The sequence below is a fragment of the Oratosquilla oratoria genome, chromosome 8 (genome assembly GCF_046742065.1).
Source record: "Oratosquilla oratoria isolate Oo_2021 chromosome 8, ASM4674206v1, whole genome shotgun sequence".
Classification (NCBI taxonomy): domain Eukaryota; kingdom Metazoa; phylum Arthropoda; class Malacostraca; order Stomatopoda; family Squillidae; genus Oratosquilla; species Oratosquilla oratoria.
In genome coordinates, this window is record NC_134784.1 from 70,692,023 (window position 1) to 70,717,022 (window position 25,000).

At 37.4% G+C, this 25,000-nt stretch overlaps 1 protein-coding gene across 3 annotated transcripts in view; it reads right to left on the minus strand.

The window, feature by feature from the left end:
* The window catches only part of Gdap2 (ganglioside induced differentiation associated protein 2), a 229,150-nt gene that overhangs the window by 199,970 nt on the left and 4,180 nt on the right, over positions 1-25,000 (minus strand). Inside the window, exons 1-6 of one of the 3 annotated variants that reach the window (XM_076189384.1) lie at positions 21,780-21,932; positions 16,285-16,476; positions 15,796-15,938; positions 14,024-14,156; positions 8,895-9,004; positions 6,990-7,144 (exon numbers count right to left, since the gene is read on the minus strand). In XM_076189384.1, the coding sequence (XP_076045499.1) occupies positions 6,990-7,144; positions 8,895-9,004; positions 14,024-14,156; positions 15,796-15,938; positions 16,285-16,451 (708 nt within the window). In that variant the 5' untranslated portion in view covers positions 16,452-16,476; positions 21,780-21,932. Of the gene's footprint in view, positions 1-6,989; positions 7,145-8,894; positions 9,005-14,023; positions 14,157-15,795; positions 15,939-16,284; positions 16,477-21,779; positions 21,933-25,000 lie in introns of those variants that run through there. The other 2 variants (XM_076189386.1, XM_076189385.1) reach the window with 2 other exon arrangements.

Here is a 25,000-nt window from a genome sequence, read left to right on the forward strand (position 1 = left end):
CCATAGAAAATATGATGAAACCAGTTTAGAGAGAATGGAGGTTACATAGGTACGACTACAATAAATATAATCAAAACGCCAACGTCGGCATCATCGCATACCCACTTGCTCCTCATGACGCCTATGTAGGTGTCACTGTATGGAAGTGGTTAAGTGCTGGTTTAACAGAAGGTGCAGTGGGGCAAAAGATAGAAGAGATAAAGCTTGGAGAAGATGGAGAAAAGATAAAAAAAAACAGGAAAGTGGCAAATACATATCAATCTAAGGAATGAATATGTAAAAGTATGCGTGGTGGAAAAAGGAAACTATGAAAAAGGCATAATAGAAAAATGCAAGGACCAACGAAAATTATTCTATAGATATGTGAACGGAAAACTAAAAAACAAACTGGAAATAGTAAAATTACACCAAGGGGACATAGAATACACAAAAGATATAGAAATGGCCAAAGTCATAAACAAACACTTCAAGTCTGTGTTCATTAGAGAAAATATACAGCATCGGGATGAAAGAAGTAAAGCGAGATCCCTGCCCATGAGAGAAGTAATAGTAACAAAAAAGAAATAATGGACCAAATAATAAAACTTGATGTCAAGAAATTGCATGGCCCAGATGGAATTGCAAACTGAATACTAAAAGAATGTATAGATGAACTAATAGACAAATTATACAAGGTAATAACCTGCTCACTCAAAGAAGGAAAAATAGCGAAAGAATGAAAAAATGTCAATATCGTACCAATATATATAGGGGAAGCAAGGAAAACTCAACAAATTACAGACTGGTCTCCTTTACAAGTACAGTAGCCAAAATTTGTGAAAAAGTTATTAAAAAATTATGGACAAAACATCTGGAGGAAAACAATATACTAAACCCGAGACAATTTGGATTTAGACAGGGAAGGTCATGTGCCACAAATCTGATCTGTTTCTATTCAAGACTAATAGATATAATACAAGAAAAAGATGGATGGGCTGATTGTGCTTTCCTAGATTTACAAAAAGCTTTTGATAAAGTACCAAACAAAAATTATTAAGAAAACTGGAAACCATTGGAGGGATACAAGGGAAACTATTGAAATGGATGGAGGATTTCTTGCATGAAAGAAAAATGAGAGTAGTGCTCTACTTGGGAAGAAGTGATTAGTGGTGTCCCACAGGGATCAGCATTGGCTCTGATAATGTTTGCTATTTATATAAATTATATGGATGAGGATGTAGAATGTTACATGAACTTCTTTGCAGATGACACAAAACTGATGAGGAAAGGTACAGAAATGGACTGTGAGTTGCTACAGAGAAATCTAAACAGGGTTTGGGAATGGAGTCAGAAATGGGAAGTGGACTTCAACATAAAGAAATGTAGCATAATGGAATTTGGCAAAAGAAAAAAAGAAAAAAAAATCTGGACAATATAAAATCTGTACAAAGAAAGTAAAGAAAGTGAGGTCTGAAAAAGACCTGGGAGCAATTATTGCAAAAGACATGACTCCTGATAAATAGATCAATAAAATTGTCAGAGAAACCTACAACTTGCTAAGATCAATAAAGGTGGCCTTTACCTACTTGGACAAAGAAATGGTGAAGAAAATACTAGTCAAACTGATAAGGCCAAGACTGGAGTATGCAGCAATGACATGAACACCCAGTACAAAAAGGAATATAAAGAACATTGAAAGAATCCAAAGAGCAATTATGAAGATGGCCCTAACACTTGCAAAACTGTCATATGAGGAGATATTGTTAAAGCTGGAATTACTGACTCTCGAACAAAGAAGAGAAAGAGGTGACCTTTTGACATCTATTAAATCATGAGAGGAATGAAAGTCCTTGATAGAGAAGACTTACTAAATTGGGAGAAGAGAAATACAAGAGGACATGAAAAGAAACTCAAAAAGGGCAGTTATAGAAGGGACCTGAAAAAGAACAGCTTTCCACACAGAGTGGTGGACGTCTAGAACAAACTGGACAAAACAATAGTGTGCAAAAACAATACATGAGTACAAAGAATCCAAAGAGCAATTATGAAGATGGCCCTAACACTTGCAAAACTGTCATATGAGGAGATATTGTTAAAGCTGGAATTACTGACTCTCGAACAAAGAAGAGAAAGAGGTGACCTTTTGACATCTATTAAATCATGAGAGGAATGAAAGTCCTTGATAGAGAAGACTTACTAAATTGGGAGAAGAGAAATACAAGAGGACATGAAAAGAAACTCAAAAAGGACAGTTATAGAAGGGACCTGAAAAAGAACAGCTTTCCACACAGAGTGGTGGACGTCTAGAACAAACTGGACAAACCAATAGTATGTGCAAAAACAATACATGAATTTAAGAGCAAACTATACAATGTGAGATCCAAAGATGGGACACCACAAGCCTAGCTCCCCTTCCTGTAAGATACAACTAGATAAACACCAGGCATTTTAGGTCTGTATTTACAATTGAAAGCTCACAAATTTGGGATGAAGGACAGCATGAAGGATCCCCCAAAATGAAAGAAATAACAGGGACACAGAAAGAAACAAGGGATCAAATAAAGAGCCTTGACGTCAGAAAGTCGTATGGGCATGATGGAATAGCGAACTGGATATTGAAAAGATGTACAGATGAACTTAAAGACAATTGAATTCTCACTCAAAGAAGGAAAAATACCACAAGATTGGGAAAATGCAAATATTGTACCAATATATAAAGGAAGAGACAAAGAAAATCCAACAAACTATAGACATGTATCCCTTACAAGCACAACTGCAAAAATATGCAAAAGAAGTCTTTAAAAATAAATGGATTAAGCACTTGGAAGAGAACAATATACTAAACCCTAAACAATTTGGACTTAAAAGTGGAAGATCATGTACTATAAACTTAATATGCTTTTACTCAGGATTAATAGAAATAATTCAATAAATAGATGGATGGGCAGATTGTGCTTTCTTGGACTTACAAAAGGCTTATAACAAAGTACCACACAAAAAGCTACTAAGAAAATTTGAAATAATGGGTGGAATACAAGGAAAATGATTGGAATGGATGAAAGATTTCTTGAATGGAAGAAAAATGAGGGTGGTACTATCAGAGACAAGAACTCAAACTGGAAAGATATGATAAGTGGAGTCCCCCAAGGCTTGGCTCTGAAAATGTTTGCTAGTGGACAGGATGCAGGGATGACCCATCATCCAGGAGGTGCTAAGATAGGTGGGAGGGAGGGGAGTGGAATATATGGGAAATGAAATGGGTGGGAGTGATTTCTATGCCTTTTTATTTTTGGCTACCCCCTGTGTAAGGGGAAAAAAGCCTTTGGTATATGTGTGTATGTATGTATTTATATACATGACATGGATGAAAGCGTGGAATGTTATATGAACTTCTTTGCAGATGATGCAAAACTATTAGAGTAAGTACAGAGGAAGATTACAAATCTTTTCAAGACCTGGACAAAGTTTGGAAATGGAGTCAAAAGAGTGAAGTGAATTTCAACATTAAGAAATGTAGTATAATGGAATTTGGAAAAAGCAAAAATAGAATATCGGGTCTATATAAATTTGGTAACAAGGAAATCAACACTGGAACAAAGAAGAGAAATAAGTGATTTGTTGACCATTTACAGAATTATGAAAGGAATGGAAATTCTTGATAGAGACGACTTATTAAAATGGGACAAGAGAAACAACAGGACACGAAAAGAAGCTAAAGAAGGACAGTTACAGAAGAGATTTGAAAAAGAATAGTTTCTTACATAGAGTGATTGATGTCTGGAACAAACTAAATGGAAAAACAGTGAGTGCCAAAACTATACATGATTTTAAGAATAAACTGGATGCGGAGAGATACAAAAACAGGTCACTTCGAGCATAGCTCTCGTCCCATAAAATACAACTAGGTAAATACACAAATACACACACATTGATAAGGCCTAAATTGGAGTATGCAATGACACTATAGTCATCCAGCACAAAAAAATATATAAGGAAGATTGAGTGAATCCATAGAGCAGCTACGAAGATGGCCTCAGAACTAACAAAACTATCTTATGAACAAAGATTGTTAAAATTGGAGTTGCCAACTCTGGAACAGAGAAGAGAAAGAGTTGACTTGTTGACCATCTACATCCCTGGTGAAGTCCCACCTTTACCTTATATCACTCACTCTCTCCAGTTCTAATTCTAACACAGGCTCTACTACCCTCATAAATGCTGGTAACAGCTTTCTTCTGATCCCATATATCTACAAAACCTCCCATAGTGCCTTCCTGTCCACCCTGTCATAAAACTTTTCCAAATCCTAAAAGGCCCAAAAAAACACCCTTACCATTTCTGTCTTTCTTACATATCTGTCTTCCCACAAAAATCTGATCCACACAACCCCTACCTTTCCTACATCCACTGTTCCTCACCAATTACTCCCTCTGTTCTTCTCCTAATCCTCTCATTCAAAAACCTCCCATAAGTCTTCCCAACTATATGACATAACTTACACTGGCAAATGAGTGACTGAATTGAAATATGGCAAGTGCCAACATTTTTTGCAGGGTAAACACTATTTAACCCATTCAACTCCGATGACAAGATTCTTGTCATTTGGTCAAATAAAACAAAAAATCATAAAACACCAAAATGTTTTATCAAACATTTTGGTGATTTATAATTTTTTGTTTTATTTGACCAAATGACAAGAATCTTGTCATCGGAGTTGAATGGGTTAAGGACAAGCCTTTACTGATTTACAATATATCCTTCTTCAGGGCTTTTTCAATAAGCATATATTTATTTATCTAAAAGTCAACACTTCTTCCCCCATATAAAGGAGGTAACTAGTCAAGACATGCACCCATCCGCATCCACCACCACCAAGATGTTGTAAATCTATAAATATTTCATCTTCAAATGGTATTTACTCTGACAAGTGACTAGACAATTAACAAGATTATACTCTAACTTCATGTTAAGTACCTATTTCTCACATATATACTTCACATCCACGTAATCTCACAATTACTTTAATATCACTTTAATCAGTAATTAGGTTAGGGTAAATCAGGTTAGGTTAGATTAGGTTAGGTTTTGTCAAATTTGAGTTATGTCAGGAAAAGTTAGGTCAGGTTAGCTTAGCTTTGTTAAGGTTTGGTTAGGCTTGTTTGATAAGGAAAAGTTAGGAATTTTGGGCCAAGATATAATGCAACACAGTGAGATTTGCTTCAAGTACGCTCTCAACAGTAGCATGCAGGGGGGCATGTAAGGACAGTGGCCCCAGAGTTCCAAATGGAGTAGGGGCAACCAATCAGATCATTTAGGGCAGTGGTTCCCAAACTAGGGCACGCCCCCTTAGGGGGGGCATGAAGTCATCTGCTCAAAAACATTTATTTAATCAGAATAATAAAATCATTCAAAGAACAAATATATGCCATTAAATACATGCAAAGTATAATTATAGCAGTCACTCCAACCCATTTTCTATTAAGCTAGTTCTCCTTACATGTTTTGGATACATCACCTGAACAATGCTAAGAAATAAATGCAAGAATCATTTCACACGAACAAAAGAGGGAGTGGGGGCATGCGGGTCTACTGTAGGCAAATAGGGGGCATCAGGTAAGATAGTTTGGGAACCACTGATTTAGGGAAAAGATCTTAATCAAATTGGTTTATTTATATTTAAATCAGTGTTTATTCTATGCTTCTTCTGTGTTTACATATTCAAAATGTTTTCTTTTCTCATATTTATCAGTTGTATACTTTATATTTTACATATATTAAATATATATTATTTTTCTCAGCCTTATAATTGAACTTTTGGGGCATACAATCAAGTTGGCCCTGGGCATCACCAGACCTTTGCATGCCATTGGACTTTAATTGATCAAGACAACCTTTACACTAGTTTGCCCTGCTGCATAAAATCACTAACCACCAGTCAGAACAAAATCTGTACAACATGTATATGAACTTCACTGACAAATTTTGGGAATATATCCCCCATAAAAAAAACCCTACTTTATTCAATAGCAAAGTACAAAAATATGATGTTTCGAAAACAATGTGATAGCTCAATACCCTGCAGCCATCTAAACAGTGATTCTCCAACTAGTTCTCTTCCAGCTCAGTACCATATCTGATGGCTTATAAGATGCACTTCAACTTGGGCAAGCATTGTTTTGGTACGTACATGGCTGAGTGTCGTCACTTAATTTCTTCCTGACTGGTGTTATCTTATATGAATTAGTGGTAAATACAACTTTGTTTTACATTACCCAGGTAGAAGAAGAAGAAGAGGAAGAAAAAGAAGAAAAAAAAAAAAAAAAGTAGTGTAAAAGCAATCACCACACTGTTTAACGGTTCAAAAATGTTTGTTGTGTACACTTACCACTACCTATAAACTGAACCTTGGTCTTGTAAAACACAGACTAATTTTCTGACTTTTTATCTTTAAAGCCATCAAATACAGTAATTTCTGTGTGGCTGAAATGTCTCAGTGCTTCAGATTCTGGCTGAATTGTAACTGAAAAAGCAACGTGTAGCCAAGGGGCAGGGAGGGATGGAGGATCGATATTCAGTTATCTGCAAAGTGTACTGACTTAGGCCACTTTCACACGAGCGTTTCTGTATGCACGTTCGGGTGCGCCACGTTTTAGCTTTCAATTGAGTTCAATGGGACCGCAAAACACGTCGTGTGAAAGGTCCCATTGAACTCCATAGAAAGTTATAACGTAGCGCACCCAAAGAAACGCTCGTGTGAAAGCGGCCTTAGGCTATCACACCATTCTCAAAACATTGTGTTTTTTTATTTTGTTACAAAAAAAATTTTTGTTTTTCAAGGGGAGTTACATTTCCAAAGTTTGTCAATGGAGTCTGTATATATGCTGTATACCTAAAAGGACTGAGAAAAATATAATGTCACAATCACCTACTGACACAAGAAGTAATTCCTATTCTACAACTCACTGTGTTTAAACTAAAATTCAAACTGTTTATGAAGCTGTTATACTTACAGGTAACATGTAGCAGCCATAATTCTCCTCTAACTCGGTGCGTGGAAAATATAATGGAAGGAGAATATGGTATATACTGATATCAATGCAGTCTAATACCAAGATCACACGATCCAATCCATTACCCCAACCTTCCAAGAACTTGCGTAGGGTTCCTAGAAGACCAGAAATGATAACCACTTAGAATAAGTTCAGGATAATCACTAGGCGTTGTTACTTGTGGCGAAGGTCTTGGTAATGACAGTTCAAACCCTGCTCAAGGTAAGTTGAATTAAGTGCATGGTTCATTAAATTCCTTGCTACAAAGTCCTCTGTAAGGGGCACTGCCCTAGCCTCCTGATAGGGGGAATTTGTGATGTTAAACAAAATCATCAGTCACCATCAGAATACGTCATAAGAACATAAAAATGGAGGAGACTGCAAGAGACCATAAGGCCTATATTATGCAGTTCCATGTCCCTTACTAAGTTTCATCCCTATCCATAAACTTATCTAATCTTTTCTGAAAATAACCAATTGTTTCCATGCTCACTACACTGTTATTAAGTCTATTCCATTCATTAACCACTTCAGTACAGGACTTAAATCTCGCGGGCAGCAGCCAATGCCAGCCGTATGACGTAACGAAATAATATTCGCATCATAAAATATAGTCGCCGCTTATATCGATCGTTCTCTCTTTCACCCGCGAATTTTGAAAACCACAGAGAATGGGATTCAGGGCGCATTTGGGAGAATGTAAAAACACAGGGGCGACTACAATAAATATAATCAAGACGCCGATATGGCAGCGTCGCGAATCCACGTGCTCCTCATGACGCCTACGTGTGCGACACCGTATGGAAGGGGTTAACCATTCTGTTGGTAAACCAATTCTTGCCTCTCCTCCATAATTCCTCACACATGATTTTCTCAATCATCTCTTAACCATATAATGTATTGAAAGTGATGGTCAACCAGAGTTTTGGAATTATTCTACAACAAAACTTCTTTTCACCAAAGTTGAACTGGGGAAGATATGAAGGTGTAATTTTCACATGGTTGTAGCACGAGAGAATGGAAGCAACAAGAACAATGGGAGTGAAAGGAATAAGGATGTTCTTTTCCCATGCAGTTCTGCTGATAGAGAAACTCGGTACAAGTTTCAAACAGTTGAAGCATGAAAGCGTGAAAAAGGAACAAGTGGGATGGAAATGAAAGGAGTGAAGAAATTCCTCTCCCAAGCCTGGCCCCTGTGCCTTGCAGATAAATAAATGGCTAATTACACCCATATACCAAAGGCTTTTTCCCCCTTACACGGCAGGTAGCCAAAAAGAAAAAGGCATAGAAACCACTCCCACCCATTCCATTCCCTATATATTCCATATAAAGTAAAGGCATATATATGGCTAATTGATAAAAAAAAAAAAAAATCTCAACCCTTTCATTACGTGTTCTCAGTAAGTGAGAGACCCCTGGTACAGCAAACCCGTCAGTTGCGGCAATTTTTGTGGGGGATCCATTCCACTGTTTGGGCTACAACTTTCACAACCACTTCAGTTATTATTAGTAAAAGATTAAATTCAACTGCTTCCTATTTCCATAATTATCTGCTATGACAGAGATGCCAGGCAAATGTAAACACGTATACACTGAAACAGGATACTAACATATACTAGTTACCAGATAAAAGTGAGAACAGGCATAAAAAAAAAAAATCTACTTTATATATTGAAAACCCCAAAGTTCTGTAATAATTTTTCAACAATGCAATATGCGGTGGCAAAGCCATACACACAAGAACTACACAAAAAAGATTACATAAGAGGCATACAAGCAGATGGACATAAATGCATTATGCATAACAAAGTTGGTAATAGGGACATATGTAAGCAGAAAAGTTCAAGTTACGTTCCAGGCACTTACTGATGGCAATATGAGCTCCCTGATCGGGTGGATATCCTCGCCGGACAGAGTTGACCACACACACAGCTAGACTATGCAGCCGATGTTCCAAAGCACATTCCAGTGTTCTCCTGTACAATAATCAGTGATAGTATTCAGTGGAGTGTATTCAGGGATGGAATGGGTGGGAATGATTTTATGCCTTTTCCTTCTTGACTACCTCCCTTGTAAGGGGGAAAAAGCCTTGGTATATATATGTATGTAAAATCAATAGAAAATTATGGCTTGTGCATACAAGACCTTGGCCTTTGAGAATGAAGGTCTTCTGTATGAAAGACTTAGGTCTATCCAAATTTGTGATTCCATATTTGAACTATTCCCCAAGTCAACTTCTTACATTAAACATCTAGTTTTAGATTTCTACCTCCCTGTGCAATCAATTAATCAATCTTTCAGTCAATCAAAGGATTATTGATGTGTAGAAATTCAACCCATATAGAGTTTTAGAGTTACTGATAAGTAGTGAGTGGAGAATGGCTGTGTTTAGGTGAAACTGTGATACAAGGGAGGGCGGGGGGTGGGGGAGAGGGTACGGAGTGGTTGTGTGTAAATGATATTTTGATGCAGCCCAGAGAGATTTCTCCGTCTTCTCTATTTTCTGCATGAGGGAACAGAGAGGGACGGTCACTTATTAAGTGAAACAGTCTTGCTAAGGATGTACCGTGTCTTGCTGCACTGTTTCTTAGCTGGGCAGTGGTTCTGGAGACAGGGATGATCCTTTATACATAAGGAGATAAAATTTAAGGGGACCTACTAGACAGAATCCAAGATATCTCTGCCAGAAACAAGAAGTTGGCCAGCCTGGACGTGAAAAGTCTCTTCACATATGTTCCCTCGGATAAGGTAATACAGCTCCTTAGGGATAGAATCGAGGAGAAAATCGACTTCCGCTGCCCTCCAACCACTTTGTCAATTTGATAAAACTTTGTGTTGAATTTAATTATTTCAAATTCCAGGACCGTTTCTTCCACCAGAAATTTGGCATGGCCATGGGTTCTCCATTAAGTGCAGTCCTGGCCAATTTATTTATGGAATTTCTAGAAACAGGACCCTTTGCCAACATCGTTCCCGAGCATGTGACCTGGCTGCGATATGTGGACGATATCTTACTCGTCACACCCAGACGTTTCAATCTTCATCGCTTGCAGACGGCCTTAAACGAAGTGGAGCCCACCATTCAGTTTTCCCTAGAGGAAGAAATCCACGATTCTCTTCCTTTCCTGGACACACATATCTTTAAGTATGGTAACCAGCTTGAATTCAAAGTGTATAGAAAGCCCACCAACAAAAATGATTTAATTCATTTCTACTCCCACCATGATATAAGGACCAAGAGCGGAGTAGTAATAGGCTTTTTCCTTAGGGCATTTAGGATATGCAGTGCAAAATACTTAGAAGAAGAGTGCAGGTTTATTAAAGAGACTTTTTTAACACTAAAATTTCCAGAATTTCTTTTAGATAATTGCAGACAGCAGGCTGCTAAGATTCGGGAAAGCCATAGGCAGCAGGACAGCACAAAAAGACGTCTCGTGTTGCCACCAACCTGACACATCTTTTAAGAACCACCAACTTGGAAGTAGTGTGCCAGACAAGCAGAACAATAAAAGACATCACGAAAACGAAAATACACAACAACCAGACACCGGGCACCAAAGCCGGTGTTTATCGTATTCCGTGTTCAGGATGTGATAAAGTTTACATTGGAGAAACGTCACGTGACCTGAATACACGAATACGTGAACACCGTTATGACGTCAGGCATGATGTCACCACCAATGCATGTGTGACACATAGAAACAAGGAAAACCATCTTATGGACTGGAAGAATGCAGAGCTGCTGATACGAGAACCAGACAAAATCCACAGGAAGTGTTTAGAAGCAGCAATCATTCAAGGAACGAACACTATTGAACAAAACAGGGGCATGTTTAACATCTCGCCCCACATAATTCCCCTAATACCCATGGCCAGCAAAATTTTAAATATTTAAACCACCCTTTGTGAACATTTCGCCCACAGACGTTTGGGCCAGCATTCTCAACCTTTCCCAGTGTTCCATCCCCCCCCCCTTCTCCTCCTCCTCCTTTTCCTTCCCTTCTTCTTTTCTCTCCCTGTTCCCTCCTTTCCCCTTATTTAATCTCAAGCATATGTATCTCAACTTGTACTTGAAAAAACTGTAATAAGCGAAAGGTCGTACAAATAAAGGCTCCGTCCCCATATGGTGTTTAACTCGTCAAAGAATAGAGGTGGATGGGAGTGGAATGGGTGAGAGTGGAAGGATGGGAGTGGAATGGGTGGAAGTAGATGTATGCCTCTGACTTGGCTACCCCCCTTATAAGGGGGAAGAAACCATTGGTAAGTAACTAGATAGATGGACAAATCTTTCTTTATAAGCAGTTCATATGAACCACTCTAGAATATGTCTCCACAGTATGGTTTCCAACAATCAACAAATTTTACAGAATGGAGCAACAGGATGCATACATGAACACCACCTCTATATGACACCTGTACCAAGAAACCAAAATCCTTCCAATAGAACAGCATACAAAGTTGACAGCAATATAATTTTAAGCCAAAACTGAACACACACATCCTTTGCACTACATCTCACAAGCAAAACCAAGAGAATGAGAAAAAAAAGACCAGCAACAGTCTACTCAAACATCTACCAAAACCACCCACCCAAACCATGCTAAAAAAATCCACAAAAAAACACACTCAAACCCAGATAACTAATCAATCCTTTTAAGAAAGACTGCCAAACTCAATATTAACCACTTCCACATGGTGACGCCTCCGTAGGCGTCATGAGGAGCAAGTGGGTACGCGATGATGCCGACGTCGGCATCTTGATTATATCTATTGTAGTCGTACCTACGTAACCTCCATTCTCTCTAAACTGGCTTCATCATATTTTCTATGGTTATTAAAATTCACGGGTGAAAGAGAACAAACGATTGAGCACTGACTTTATTTTTTATAATGCGATTATTATGACGCAACATCGCACGTCGGGCAGCTAATGCTGCCAGACGTGCGATGCGCCCCAGAGTGAAGAGGTTAAAACAAAAATAAAGTCCAACAGAGAAAACATTCCCACACCAAACAAGGCACACTTAAATGACTGTATTCTGGATACCATCCAACAAAGAACAGGTCTAGCTATGGACTCAAACTACTATAGATGTAACCACCACACAAAAGACACAGAATACCTCATACTACAATGCCACACACATCCAATCCCCAGACAACAAGATAATAGCTCTTCTACAAGAGCTGTTGCCAGTTTCCTGGAGGCTGTCTTCTACAAAAGATACCTGGCCAATGGAGTGATTGATTGATTGGCCAAACCCATGTACACATCACATTACCATTTCAATAACAAATAAAAATCTTTTCAACCACCCATCCCACCCAGTATCTCAGCATACAAATATACATACATACATATACCAAGGCTTTTTCCCCCTTACAAGGGAGGTAGCCAAAAAGCAAAAGGCATAAAAACCATTCCCACCCATTCCATCCCTAAATACACTCCACTCCCCTCCACCCTCCCTCTCATCTTGGCACCTCCTGGATGCCTACAAATATGTTTGGAATATTTCAAAATTTGTCTAATCTTATCTTCCATCTTTTCATATCTTTAAGTATGTAGATAATGAAAGGCTTTCATATTACCTACACTAGCCCATAACAACCATGCCTACTGTCAACTGAATGGATGTTAAGAGGAGATTGTATGAAGGAGAGATTGTGCTGATAGCACTGTACGGGGCAGAAACATGGAACATAAGAGAGGAAGAGAGAAGGAGTTTGAATGTGTTTGAGATGAAATGCCTGAGAAGTATGATAGGGGTTACTAGGCTGGATAGAATGAGAAATGAGGAGGTGAGGAGAACAGGGGTGGAAAGGGAGTTGGGAGATAGGGTTGATGAAAGAGTATTGGGATGGTTTGGACACATGGAAAGAATGAGTGTAGAAAGATTAGTCAAAGGTGTGGACGGCAGAGTGGTAGAAGGAGTGAACATGAGGGGGCGCCCTAGGATGAGATGGATGGATGGGGTAAAAGGGACATTGGGAAAGAGGGGAATGTCTGTTGAGGAAGGACAGGAGAGAACAGAGGGCAGGGGTGAATGGAGAATGGTTGTGTATGGATGATGCTATGATGCATGAGGGAGAGTGGGTGAAAGAGTATGTATGAGAAATACACTTTAGTTATATGGATACCCTCTCTCCTTGTTCCTTTACGCAAAAAATAGAGAAGACGAGGAGAAACTCCTTCGGTTTGCATCAATTAATTTTCTGGTCACAGCCATTTTCCATGCATACCTATCTCTTGCCTTCTCTCTTCCCTGCTCGACAGATATTCCCCTTTTGCTCAATAACCTTATCACCCTACCCATCCACCTCATCCATCAAAACCTAACTAAAGAAGGGAAATGGTAGACTTGTGCGATAACAAAGAGTATATATCTGAAATGACTATACGTGTCCAATGAAAATCAGTTAATTGATAAGGAATGAGGATTACAATATTGATGATGATGATATGGTTTAACGTCACACACTCCCCCCCACCCCCTATCAGGAGGCTAGGACGGTGCCCCTCACAGACGGCTTTGTAGTGTGGAATTTAATGAACCATGCCTTTGGTTCCACTTCGCCTGTGGCAGGATTCGAACCGCCCTCACCTCGACCTTCGCCGCAAGTAACGACGCCCTAACCCGCTCAGCCAGCGAGCTTCCAATAAATGAGGAACAAAATCTTCAATTCCTTTCCACTATAAATGAGGAATCCTTTTTGGCAATGTTTGCTGAAGAGTAATTCCCAATTTGTGCAAAGCTATACTATCTTCCTCATCAAATGATCTTTTCTAATTATTTGTATTAGTATTTTATCATCAATAAAGGGAGATTCTCTCTTTGGGATTGTTATGCCAAAGAAATGATGTCTTAAAGGTGGTAATGGATAGGGTAGAAGAATGTTATATTCTGAAGTAGGTGCATTTCATTGACTTTTTCATCTCTGAAACACATCAAATAGGAACATGCAGTATATAATGAGATTTCATTTCAGGTTACCTGTAACACAAGTGCAATGCACATTCAGCAGCTGTCTGATACTTTATATTATACTTTGGTCCCACAGTGTGGATGACATATCTTGCAGGCAAGTTGTAACCTTTTGTTACACACACATCACCCGTTCTGCAAACTAAAGAAAAAATAAAATATTAGTAAAATATCTAATTATAATACCACACATTTTTTACCTGTAAATGAAAACATATCAGGTACAATTTTCAATCAATTGGCTTACATCATCTTATGCATGATCCACCCCTGAATCAATCATATTATCTCAACAATAATCACCTAAATCTCTGCACTTAAAAATGTATATATTCTCAAATCACTTTATCAATGAAAAGCAACACATTCTTTATATGATTGTAAATTTTCATATACAACCACTCCTCGTTTAACAACGACAATTGAGACCAGCGCACCGTCGTTAACTGAATTGGTCGTTAAGCGAAAGTGTATACATATACGTACATGTACTGTATGTACAATGTCCAGCAATACATGTATCTTTATTTTCATGTATTTCCCTCTTTTATACAGTACATTAAAGCTTTATTTACTGTTTATTTACGGTGGTTAGGTTCCCGAAATTACCGTATATGACCAAATCCGTGTATGCTGACATTCCATATTGAATACCGGGGTATTTTTTTGTTTCGACCATGGGCGCAATATAGCAATAGAAAATTAATTATTAATTTTGTAAATTAAAATGTATCAATGTAATATGCAATTTTGTGGGCGGAAATGAAAGTAAAAAATACCATGCTACAAGAAAATATGCTAATGAACGAAGTCGGTAGCATAGGATCGGGACGCCATCTTGTCGTCTGCCAACGTCTCTCACGACGACGACAACGAGGACGAGCCGGATGACATTTAATTTGCAGGTAATGATTTATCAAACACAGGTTAGGTTAGTTTAGTTTAGGTTAGGCGAATTTATCATCCTTTCATTTCCTCGACATCGGCATCTATCATAACAAACATGGTGTACCATTCGTCCGACATGACTTCGTTACTTACGAAATTTGTTTTAGCACCTTTTTTTTATTTCCGCTCACAAAATTGCATATTACGTTGATACATTATAATTTACAAAATTAATAATTAATTTTCTATTGCTATATTGCGCCCTTGGTCGAAACTAAAAATTTACCACTACCGGTATATATTGTACCCCAGGTAGTTTTTCCAGCTTGCAGGATGGTAATGTAGACCTAAGCTTCAGAACACTTTACCTCACAGCTAATATCCACCGTACAAGTTCATTTATAACATCATACAAATTTGCCTCAGCCAACTTAATTATCGTACACGACGTCATAACTTCGGGAGATTTACGTTAAACGAATATTGGTCTGTCATAAAGCCCGTCGTTACTCCGAGTTGTCGTTAACCGAGTAGGTCGTTAAACGAGGAGTGGGTGTACTAGGAGGGAGGGAGGAGGGTGGTGGAATATATAGGAAATGGAATGAGTGGGAGTGGTTTCTATGGCTTTTTCTTTTTGGCTACCCCCCGTGTAAGGGGGAAAAAGCCTTTGGTATATGTATGTATGTAAGAACATATACCAAAAGGCCTTCCTCTTATTAAGCGAAATGGCCAGCCAAGGCATGCACTCCCACTCTTCACCCATCCCACACCACACCTTCAAAACTTATTCTCAGGAAAGATGCAATATTTCTACAATTTTTTTTCTTCAAAATAATAAATGACTCACTGTATATCTAGTCAGCTATTGTTCCAGACACAATATCTCCACTTACCTTTTACTTCACTGAAGAGTTCCTTTTTCAATTCAGGACCTGCCTTGAAATGTAACCGTTCAGTATATCCATTTTGTTCGTTGAGAGTTTCATTGGTACAATGTAAGATGGCCTCTGCATTAAGTCTCGTTATGTCACCAGTCCTGATAAAGCATTTAATGATCAATTTCAAACCATAACACCTCAAAAAATCTCTTTATAGTGAATCTTATTAACTAATTTATGCTGACACCAGTACCATGAAAAATTCATTGAGTAAAATAAAATATAATTTCACATATTCTTTTCAGTGAAGTAAGAGTACTCATTTCTTGTGTATAATTTTAAATACTTTTCTAAATGCCATGATAAAAAACTGGTCCAGACAAAGATCAATTCTTACAATTCTGTATAAAGCACAGAATGAAAACAATCACTTGACTTTTTGCACGACTTATTTCAAATATACTACAAGCTTTATCACATTCTTCTCCTTGTGGTACAACTCACCAAAGACAGATCTTTTTATTGAGCGTGGCATTGACTTTGAATGGTGGTGCGGCATGATGTTGGGTTTGGTGAGTGGGTACAGGGGGAGGACTACTAGGCTCCACTTCCCCCCATGATGGCAGTGTCCAGATATCAACAATGTTTGGATTAACTCCTAATAACTCCATGGCTACACATGCCTCACCTAACACTCTGCAAAGAAGAAAATTATATCTTAACACGCCAAATGCCATTCTGCACAACCAACCACTTAACTTGTTACTCCACCAACACCCCTCCCTGACATCAGCTTTACAGAGAAACCCCTCTTACAACAAGCAAGGGGCACACTCATGCATCTGTGTTCAGGTAATCATCCCGCTTTGAAGCAATTCCAACACAGAATGGGCCTGGCCACAAATGCAAGTTGTCCCAAAAGCTGTCATGACATAGATGTTATTTACCTTACCCAAACAACACAATATCTTTTCTATGAATGACTTACAGACCAATCCAGTGGCTGTTTCCTGTTACCAAGGAATTGTGGATTTCCTGTAAATGAGACCTAGGACAATGGATGGATTGACTACACAACATGAAAAGTGTACTTAAGATTCTTATTACTACAGCAGTGACTTAGATCCCCTACCAGAGGCTGTTACTGGTTACCCAAGAGACAAGGGGCAACAGATTGATGGACTAATTGATTACTAAAACAATGAAAATGCATTGATGACGTAATCAGAAGCATCTTGGCCTTGCATTTACTTAGTACTAGGTTCGAATCTCACATTTCTCTGATTTCCAGCAGCGAATGTTACCAAGCCCAATGGTTCAAGCCCATAGTGCAAAGGCGACTACTTTGGCTGTAGCTATGAGCCTGCTCACCACCTTTGTCTTAAGATTATGCACAATTTAATATATTCTGAGTGAGTTGCAATTTTCATTTAAAATATGGCACCATGAAACTAACAGATTTATGATATATATATATATATATATATATATATATATATATATATTCTGATAAAAGTCAACTGCATTAATAGCTTTGGCTATTTTGAGATACAACTTCTTCAGTTTGAAGAATACCTTTTTGTCTCCATAGTTCAAAGTATGAACAAAATCATTCATGATGTCAGTTACATGGATAAGGAGGTGTAGAGATAGGTGCTGATGAATGCCAAAAAAATATAATAATATTATGTAACAGTACAAAACGCTGTTGACACTGACACCGAAAACTTAATTTTTTTTTGCCTCTTTTTCGGTGTCAGTGTCAACAGCTCTTTGTACTGTTACATAATATCATTATATTTTTCGGCATTCATCAGCACCTATCTCTACACCTCCTTATCCATGGAATTGACATCATTAATGATTTTGTGTATACTTTGAACTATGGAGACAAAAAGGTATTCTTCAAACTGAAGAAGTTGTATCTCAAAATAGCCAAAGCTATTAGCACAGTTGACTTTAATTAGAACTGCATACATGAAAACCTGTGCCCTAGAAATATATACAGTAGACCCTCGTTTTACGCGGGGGTTAGGGACCGGGAACCCCCGCGTAAAACGAAAATCCGCGTAAAATTCCGCCACTGAAGGAGATATACCAAAACAATCATTAGAACCCTAATAATTTTATTTCCACAATGAATTGCCATATTGAACAAAATAATACAATAGAAAAATAGGAAAACAATACAATACAAACAAAAGAACAAGAAAAAACAGTGCATGAAATGAATATATGTAGAAGGGGTAGTAGTCTAGGTAGCAGTCTAGTCGGACTCGGCATCAGAATTAGCTGGACCACCACGTTTCTGTAAAAACATGGTGATGGGCAATTGTACTCGGCGCTTTTTCATGTCCTGCAAAACGGCTTTGTAGGGCGCCATAACACTGTCGATGCCATTCTGCGCCGCAATTGCCCTCACCATGGATGTGTCAGTCTCATAAATGGCAGCCTTGAGAGCGGAGGCCTGTCGTATCAAGGCTGCCAATGAGTCCAAAGTTAATCCTTCCTGTGGCTGGCTTTCTTCTTCAACATTGCCCTTCTCCTCCTCCTCCTCCTCACTGGCCGACTGGACGAGTTCCACCAGTTCCTCCTCAGACAGCTCAACTGCATGGCCACGAACCAGTTCCCGAACCTCTTATTCCTCGTATTCAATATATACATATATCAATATAAAAAATCCGCGTAATATATATATATACATATATATATATATATATATATATATATATATATGGCAAACATTTATAAACACAAGTAACTATATATATATGAAACTCCTATTTTGTTACCACTAAACCTGTTTCCTCACAGGTCCCCCCTACACTGTCATTAGGGGCTTATATTGTACTCACAGATAGAAGTGTAAATGAATTATCAATGACAATATATTAATACATTTCTTCTTCAGAGCAGCTATGATCAAGAACTGAAAATTGTGAATGTATGTAAACTGAAACACAATAATGACCTACACTGACATCAACAAGTGAACCTAGAAGGAGAACAGTATAAAAACTCAAGGACATAAAGATGTACAGTAATTCCCACTCTAGTGAAATATCATTTCTCCAAAAATTCCTATTCTTTAAAGTTTCATTTTGACACCTGTTTGCAATATTTCCAGTGCATGAAACACATGACAGGTGTTCAAACATATCACATATTATGATACTAGCGTTACTGTACATGCTACTAATGTTTGAGAGGGCATAGCACAAAGGTCACAAGAAATTCTCACCATTTCCAACTTCATCCTACATTTACCACGAGTTCCAAACAGCGAAAGTAAAATTCATCATCTTCATAAATCAGTCACGAGAAAAAGTCACTTTACCCATTAGCACAAAAGTGGAAATATTGTATCATGTGGAAGCAGAGGAGACAGCAAGCAACCTTCTGTGTATATGGTTTAGGAACCATGACAATCCATGATTTGAAGGCCCAGAAAGAAAACAATTACCGTGGTAATCTGACTTGAGTTTTTATATAAACTTCATGTTATTGGTTTTGGTGGAATTAATATTTTGTATTACTGGATGTAAATTACACTTCTGAGCATTGTTCTTTACCTTATGAATAGCCATGATTGTACATCTTCTTCAAAATATTCAATACCCTGTATAACAAAATGTGTTTGGTTTCAAGGCGTTTCACTGGAACAGCATTATACTGTACTGTGGTGACACAGAATTTCAGTCAGTTAAACTTATTACCATTAGTCACAACTAACACCACAGTCAGACGAAAGAAAGAGTTGAGTAAGCGAAAACTATATACAGTACTACCTCTCATTAATGGACTAAAAGGGGGGTAACGGTGTTCGTTGATATGAATAATCCGTTGATTTGGAGTGTTTTTTGGGTGGCATAGTGATTGCACGCACTAAACAACAGCACCAAAAACATGGCGAAAACACTACAAACACAGCTAATTAACGTCCGTTAATGAGAGGTAGTACTGTATTTCAATTGTTAACTGCAATCCTCTTCATTAGTACAAAGTGGAAGGAGGATGCTATCTTAAATAGCAACCTCTTACAAAAGAAAGGGAACTTGGAAAAGAATAAATGTCACTACCCCAACCCTATGTGACCTGAGAATGACATGAGGTCGGGTCAGGGGGAGGAGGAAACTTGTTGACAATTTGTTTGGTGATGAATAATCCTGATATTATATCTGGGGTCCATTGACCCTTGGAAATATTCATCGTGGGCAAATATTCAATTAATGTGGATTCCACCATTTTCCCTCTGAACCCACAACCTGATTTAAAAATAAGGTCAGATTTCCTCCAGTCCATCCGGTGATTAAATTTATTTACGTGTTGAAACACAGCTGAATTTTCTTGGCCATACTTGACTGACCTCTTGTGTTCACTCAATCTTGTCCTTATGTCTCTCCCCATCTGGCCTATGCATGAAAGGTTGTAATCTTTACATGAAAGTGAGTAAACACATGGGATATGATCTCTCAACCTCTGGTGAACATTAACAAATTTTTTTATTAGTAGTATTAGGGTAATTATGAATTAAATTTACCTTCTCTTTGGGAAGAAATTTGGACAAATGACTAATAGACTCTGAAAAGGGGATGACAAAGGGATTTTGTCTCTCTTTTGGCTTAGTGGAAAGGGGGATTGAAAAAACTGGTTATGGCTTGGCTCAGGGCTTATCCAGGAAGCTAATTTAGTAATTTGGACCTGATGGAAGTTAATTTAATCACTGGATGGACTGGGAGAAATCCATCCTTATTTATAAATCAGGTTGTGGGTTCAGGAGGAAAATGATAGAATTCACATTAATCGAATATTTGCCCCACGATGAATATTTCCAAGAGTCAATGGACCCTAGATATAATATCAGGATTATTCATCACCAAACAAATTGTCAACAAGTTTCCTCCCCCTCCCCCTGACCCGACCTCAAGTCATCCTCAGGTCACATAGGGTTGGGGTTGTGACATTTATTCTTTTCCATGTTCCCTTTCTTTTGTAAGAGGTTGCTATTTAAGATAGCATCCTCCTTCCACTTTGTACTAATGAAGAGGATTGCAATTACTAATTAGCAATCGAAATATATAGTTTTTGCTTACTCAACTTTTTCTTTCGTCTGACTGTGGTGTTAGTTGTGATTTACAAATGTGTTACTACATTTCTCACCAGTTATGACCATTAGAATTTACAAGAATACTAAATCATACAATGAATTGAATTAGTACAAAAAGTCTGAGATGGGCAGGCATTTAGAGTAATCATAATATGATAATTGGCAGTCTAAGAACTCCTAAAAATAAGTAATTCTCATCAAGACAAGAGTATTCCATGCCCATTAAAACGAAATACATATTACAAAACTACAAGATGTGTGCCCTATGTATACCAACTATGATCAGTCACTAATCAAGTAATATTACACACGTAGTATGTACGTATGTACATGTAACATTAGCACTTAGTCATACTTCATGAGAAACTTATTTACATTTCAACATTTCACGTTTACAGAGACATTGTCATGATTCACGTAATATATCTACATAAACTACATAGTAAAATTGTTTGATAATTGTGTGTTTAAACCCTTTCTACTGACAAGCCTTAAACAATGTTTTTAAAACGTCTCTTGTTTACATCGCAACTTAAAATTATGGCGTTGAAGTAGACTGAATTGAAAACGAGTTTGGTCCTCATGTTTTGTCTGTTTAAATGTTAAAATAAAAAACAATCTCTTTCACACGTGGGTTAAATCCATGCTAGTTGAAGATGTAGTGTTAATTAATAATTTCTTCAAGCACGACAACTTCCTAGAAGGCAATTACATGTGGATCAATGCCATGAGAGTTTGACATCAGCAGAGCTAAGCCTAGTAGATTGTCTTTTTCAACAATTTCATTAAATGATTCGGTTTATCAACATCATACTTACACTATATGAATGATGAAACATTCAAATGTCGATTTATCTACATAGAACAATACGTTTAATTCTAAATTACTTACAGAAAGCCTTGTAAATAAGCGTGAACACTACTGGCGGCAGCCTCATACGATGATTATTTACAGATGGCGTAGGTGTGGTACGTGACCTGACACCGCAATGTTTAAATGCGTGTGGTCCCAGTACCAACTTTGTATACAATTAATGAAACTCCAAACTTTGCTCATACTGCATTATTTACGTGTCTACCTCATATCGAAGCTACCATGCCAGTTATCAGTTGACCTTTTACATGTAAATATTTATCAGTATTCGCATAAGTGGTATGTATGTATATATCGTTTGAAATAACTTGTTGCAAGCTTAATATGCACTCACAAGCGTCTTTGTCTTTCAGTAGAATGTATTTATTCCATTTAAAGAATTCTATAATTGTTACTACATTGGTATTTAATACGTCACATGAAATATGGCGATGCAACGCCGTAGATATGTATATGTACTTAATCATACTTACCTAATTGTAATTCATTGAATATAATCAGGAATCAGCGGAGAAAGTAGATGGTACACAACATTTAAGCAAATACTCCAAGACAACAAGATATACAGTGAAAAGAAAAAAAATGCTTCGCAGATTAACCAGGGGAATGAAAAGCAGAGCTGAACTATTTTGGAGGAGTTTATCAATACAAAACAGATATCAGAGAGGAAGAGAAAATATATAGATCATATGAAGGAATCTACCTAGAAATTGAGTGGCTGAACGAGTGAGAGTCAACATGTTTCAAAAAGTTCAAAATTTAAGTATTTTAGCGTTATATTTTTAAAATGTGTCATGAAATTATTAAATTCAAATTCAAAATATAACTGCTTTCAAGTTAGAAAGTGTAGTTGAAGGTCGGGTAGTTATTTTATTATTTAGACGAAGTGGGTAACTCTTTTGCGTCTTTCATATTTATAAAAATATCGTTAAAGTTGTTTTTCTTCGGTGGTTTTCATGTAAAAAATAAAAATAAAAAGAGAGACCTAATTGGTTGTAGCAACGGGATCCCCTATTGGTCGTCTGTGGGTGTTATGTATCATATTATGTATTCATGTTTGGTGTGAAATCTTTCATGATGACTAGAGTGAAGTTTATATTTGTGTTGGTCAAGTGAACAGATGCTGGCAGATTGATTTGGTGATTCAGAGATTCTGAAGTTACTCCATCTCGAACCCGTGATGAATCTGACTGTGACGTTCTTAATCTTCTAATGGGAATGTTTGTTTGTAGGGTATGCCATCTGGCTCAATCCCAAGAATTGGCACAGTAACGATCTGAACAGCGCTAGATAGGCAGACCAAACGGTCTCTTTTGACATCTACCACATAGTGCAGTCGGTAGGGTACTAGGCTTGAGATGATAGACATATAGGTAGATAGAGAGATAGATACATATATACTTAGATACATAAATATAGATATATACGTGCACGTATGATTACTTGCTTATATACTTTATGATAGCGATAAAGGAGGGAGGAAAAAATAAATGGAGAACATGTGAATGGAATCATCGTAGTCAATATAGACTGAGTAACAAGTGCCAGGAATCAATAGTCAAGAAGATCTGAGAGTCGAGAGGGGACGGAGGATGTCGTCAAAACCAGATTCAAATCTGTTTGTTTGACCCAGAGGAGATGCATCATATACCGTTCGATCGAGAAAAAAAAAGATAAACAAACAAACCGAGACGGCAAGCGGGCAAACCAACGACAGAACAGAAGTCGCGGATTTTGCGAAATTAAGTCGACGTTGAAAAAGAAAAATGGCTCGAGACTTTTGTGTAAAATTGAAAAGGCTGCTGCGCTGGGAAGGCGGAATGAAAAGGAAGAGATGAGATCAAGAGGAAGCACTTGAAAGGATCCTTGAAAAATGCAGGCCCTCAGGAAGTGACCGAGATAAGTCGACTCACGGAGAGAGGTTCGTGCTGTCTTGCTTGCATTAGGCAAAGATTTTTTCTTTCGAATGAGACTGAGGAACTGGATTATAGCTATCAAGTTTCATGCTGTATGTCTTGCATTTTTTAATTTTGTTTATAAATCCCTTTGTTTACTTATTTATTTATTTGTTTATTGGTTTACTCATTTATTTTTATTCCTTTATTAATATGTTATTTTTTATTTGTTCCTTTGCTTATTCTTTTTACTTATTTGCTTATTTATTTAATTATTTATTTATCTATTTATATATTTACTTATTTATTTATTTGTTTATTTCTATATCTATTTATTTATCTATCTATTTATTTGCCTATTTATATACTTATTCATTTTTTTGATTACTTACTTCTTTATTTATTAAATTATTTACTTATTCATTTGTTTATTTATTCATCTGTTCATTCACCTATTTATTTACCAATATATTCATTCATTTATTTATTTGAATATATGATAAGTAACTCGAATATATAGTAAAACATTTTGATATATAATAAAATTTGTATATATGATAGTAGATATATATTTATGCGTCACTTTATGTTGAAATCTTTAGTGAGAATGTTGATGATATATTGGCTCTTCCATACATAATGTATTTACCAAATGCACTCATTTCCGAGGCAGCAGACTACATGCGGAGGGAAGAGAAAATAAAAGAAAAATACTATATAAGGTAGCCTTTCGACATCTTTCGCCACTTTCGTCACTTTTCCCAATTTGTTTTTCCTTGTTATCACTTTGTTTCACAGCTTCTTCTCTTCCCACTGTTAGTCCTGTCGACTTTTGTCGCCCTTTTGGTTCTCACTTATGGATAGAGCAAAACGTATAGTTTAGTTGGTAGGCCCTGTTGCCTCCAATCATTCAACTTTGTCAAGTTCTAGGCTGGCTGTTCCTCTTCGTGTTGATTCTTTTCATTGGCAGACTTCTACGCCTTACTTCACTATATTTTCTGTCTAGGGGAATTAAATCTCTATTTTCTTATTACTTCTGTATCTTTCTTCAGTTAAGTCTTATACAGCGTGCTCCAAAGGAACCCCACAAGAGCACGTATGCAAGATCCTACGTGAGCTTTGCAGTGACGTGGTGATTTCTTTAGTTCAATGATCTTTAACTTTATATTTAAGATCCTCCCCAAATGGCGTGAAATGGATTGAAGGGAAATGGAGAGTAACATATAAATCAACCACAGAAAACAAAAAGAGTCAAAAACTAATTTTAGAAATCTTCGAAAGAAAACGATGTGGGCGGAGTAAAGGTGGCGACACACTAGGAATTTCTCGCTAGCGTGCTACTTG